The following is a 2,343-nucleotide window of genomic DNA, read 5'->3' as shown; positions in this document are numbered from 1 at the left end:
GAGTGGATCACATTTAATGATCGTTATTTTCATCCGAAGATAATGAGCTGCTTTATTGAACGCGGCATGCGTAGCGCTAGAACATAATATCTCGGGATACTGGATACCTTTGGAGTACCCAACCCCACGATAAGCTTTCATGGCCAGCATAATGCTCTCAGTTCCTCCTGAAGTGACACACCCACAGGATGTGCTGCCTCCGTTGAACAGTTTAGCCGTCCATTGAACAATCTCAGCTTCCATCTTACGGATTTGAGGGAATATGTCAGGATGAAGTGGGTTAGTCCAGCAGTATCTCCGAAATACATCACAAGTTATTTTAGTCAATTTATCGTCGCAGTTATAAGCACATCCTGAAGTGTATCCTTTTCGCCAGTCGTATGGTTCAAGTTTATCCATTCCATCCAGTTCTTTCATTATTTCTTCGTGTGAAAGTCCCTTCTCTGGTAACGAAAGGTGAAAGGTTTCTCCTGGTTTTGGTGTCAAGAGTTCAGTTTCTAAGAGTCTCCGGGTCTTATTTAACTCTTTCTCAATCTTCCCATTAATGAAAGGAAGAGAGCGGACGGTTTTAAAACAAGTTCCTTTGACTCTCTCCCAAAGTGTCTTCTCTCCAGTTCCAACAAGGAAGAGGTAGAGTTTGTAAAGGATGAGTGTGGCCCCGGCAGTCACAGCTATGATCTGCCATCCTTCATAGTCTTTAACTGAGCGGTTTATGTGACCCCTGGCCTTCTCTAACTCGTCTCTAAACTGATGTCTAGCTGATGGACTCTCCCATAAAACTGCCAGGAAGAAAGTAATGGTAGCCAGAAAGAGGAGTTTGAACAACATGGCGGCTACTAGAGACAGAGATAGTGACGGGTTAGGTTGGTCCAAATAAGGAAAGTGAAAATTACTACCTTCAGGGCTGCCCTTTAAGAGCCAACACCAGTAGTCTCTCTTTTTTATTGTTGTTAATAAAACTTGCTGTCTCCCGTCCTTTCTCAGTCCAGGCTCCTTTTGCCTATTATTATGCAACAATAGTCACGTGGCTAGTAGCTTAGTACAGCTTACATAATGGCTACGGAAGTTATGGCTGATTGGAGGAGTTTTTTGTTATAACAATTATGGCACCATTTTACTATGTACAGGAGAGCCTACTGCTCCTCTACAGTGACTAACAAGACTCCATCACTGGTTTTGTATCAGTATCAGACCTGTCCTTTCTGTTGCAAAACAAGAGCATTCTTAAACTATTATGGACTCCAGTATCAGATTGTCGAAGTAAACCCTCTCTCCAGGAAAGAGATAAAGTTTTCAAAGTACAAGAAAGTGCCACTTCTAACAGCTGGGGACGTGCAAGTATTTTAAAGTACCGTATAGCTGGAAAATTTAATTTGGCGGATTGGCGGTTAAAATAAAACCGCCAATAATTTGCGCCTGATTATGCTCTTTTCTCCGGATGTGACGTTTTTCCTAGATACGCTTAGCAACCAAAATGGTGGCAAAATCAATTATTACAAAAAACTTCATAAAAATCTATATTTCTTCTGAAAAGAGTCCGTACAAGAAACAACAGACAATTTATCTTGATTGGTTTCATATTCATACCCTATTTGATGATTAAAAAAATAATATTATGATAATAGTTTTATCATTCTAATATGATATATCACAATGACATTAAGTAACTTTTTTTGAAGAAACATAGCTTTAAAATAATTATGAAAATATACAAACTGTACAAAAGGCATGTACGTAGACTCATACAAAATTATACCTCTTCATTAAAAATCCAATTTTAATCAGAAACAGCTAGCTCAAACTTTCTACGTAAGTGCATGCATGCATATTAGAAAAATATAAAAATGAAGAATTTTCTCCCAGCCATTTTTGACAAATTATCCTGTACTGTGGACGAGCAACTTTTAAAAAATTCTAAGAAATCCACAAAGCTAAGCACTATGCAGTCTCACCCCACCCCTTTCTCCATGGGGCTGGGGTGAGACTAAGCACTATGCCATAATCATGTAACTTCCTTATTTTCAGAAATGTCAAAGAAGAGTTCAGAGAAACTGCATCAACACTCATGACATTCTTTTTGAGTTTTGGTCTGCTATTAGGAGCAGCAATATCATTCTTTTACTCTTATCTCATAACAATATAAACAAGTAATGAGAGCAATAGTTGCTTTTATAATTTGTATGCTTTGTATTTAAATTTTGTATGGAAAATAAAATATACTTTTAAAAAAATTATATTTTTGTGTCTAGTAAAACATTTAAAGTCCATTTTCATTAAAAAATTATTTAAAGGTCTATAATGATTAATGAGTACTTTATAATTTTTGTATTAGCAGTAACAGGC

The 2,343-nt window shown here is 37.1% G+C and overlaps 1 protein-coding gene, 1 long non-coding RNA gene and 1 pseudogene across 2 annotated transcripts in view; 1 reads left to right on the top strand and 2 right to left on the bottom strand.

Annotated features, from left to right (window-relative positions):
* Nucleotides 1–3: 3 nt before the first annotated feature.
* Nucleotides 4–1,014, bottom strand: LOC100638365 (sphingosine-1-phosphate lyase 1 pseudogene; annotated as a pseudogene).
* Nucleotides 1,015–1,095: 81 nt separating this feature from the next.
* LOC100638237 (prostaglandin E synthase 2-like) overlaps nt 1,096–2,343 on the top strand; it is a 3,360-nt gene continuing 2,112 nt past the window's right edge. The window contains exon 1 of the mRNA XM_020005207.1: nt 1,096–1,338. Within this exon, the coding sequence (XP_019860766.1) occupies nt 1,120–1,338 (219 nt within the window). The 5' untranslated portion in view covers nt 1,096–1,119. The remainder of the gene's footprint in view (nt 1,339–2,343) is intronic.
* The window catches only part of LOC109589083 (uncharacterized), a 1,193-nt gene continuing 291 nt past the window's right edge, over nt 1,442–2,343 (bottom strand). The window contains exon 2 of the long non-coding RNA XR_002188512.1: nt 1,442–1,588. This is a non-coding gene — a long non-coding RNA (uncharacterized LOC109589083). The remainder of the gene's footprint in view (nt 1,589–2,343) is intronic.

Source organism: Amphimedon queenslandica, unplaced genomic scaffold, assembly GCF_000090795.2.
Source record: "Amphimedon queenslandica unplaced genomic scaffold, v1.1 AMPQUscaffold_11648, whole genome shotgun sequence".
NCBI classification, from domain to species: domain Eukaryota; kingdom Metazoa; phylum Porifera; class Demospongiae; order Haplosclerida; family Niphatidae; genus Amphimedon; species Amphimedon queenslandica.
Note: the sequence above shows the minus strand (reverse complement) of the source record. Positions and strands in the feature narration are given on the sequence as shown.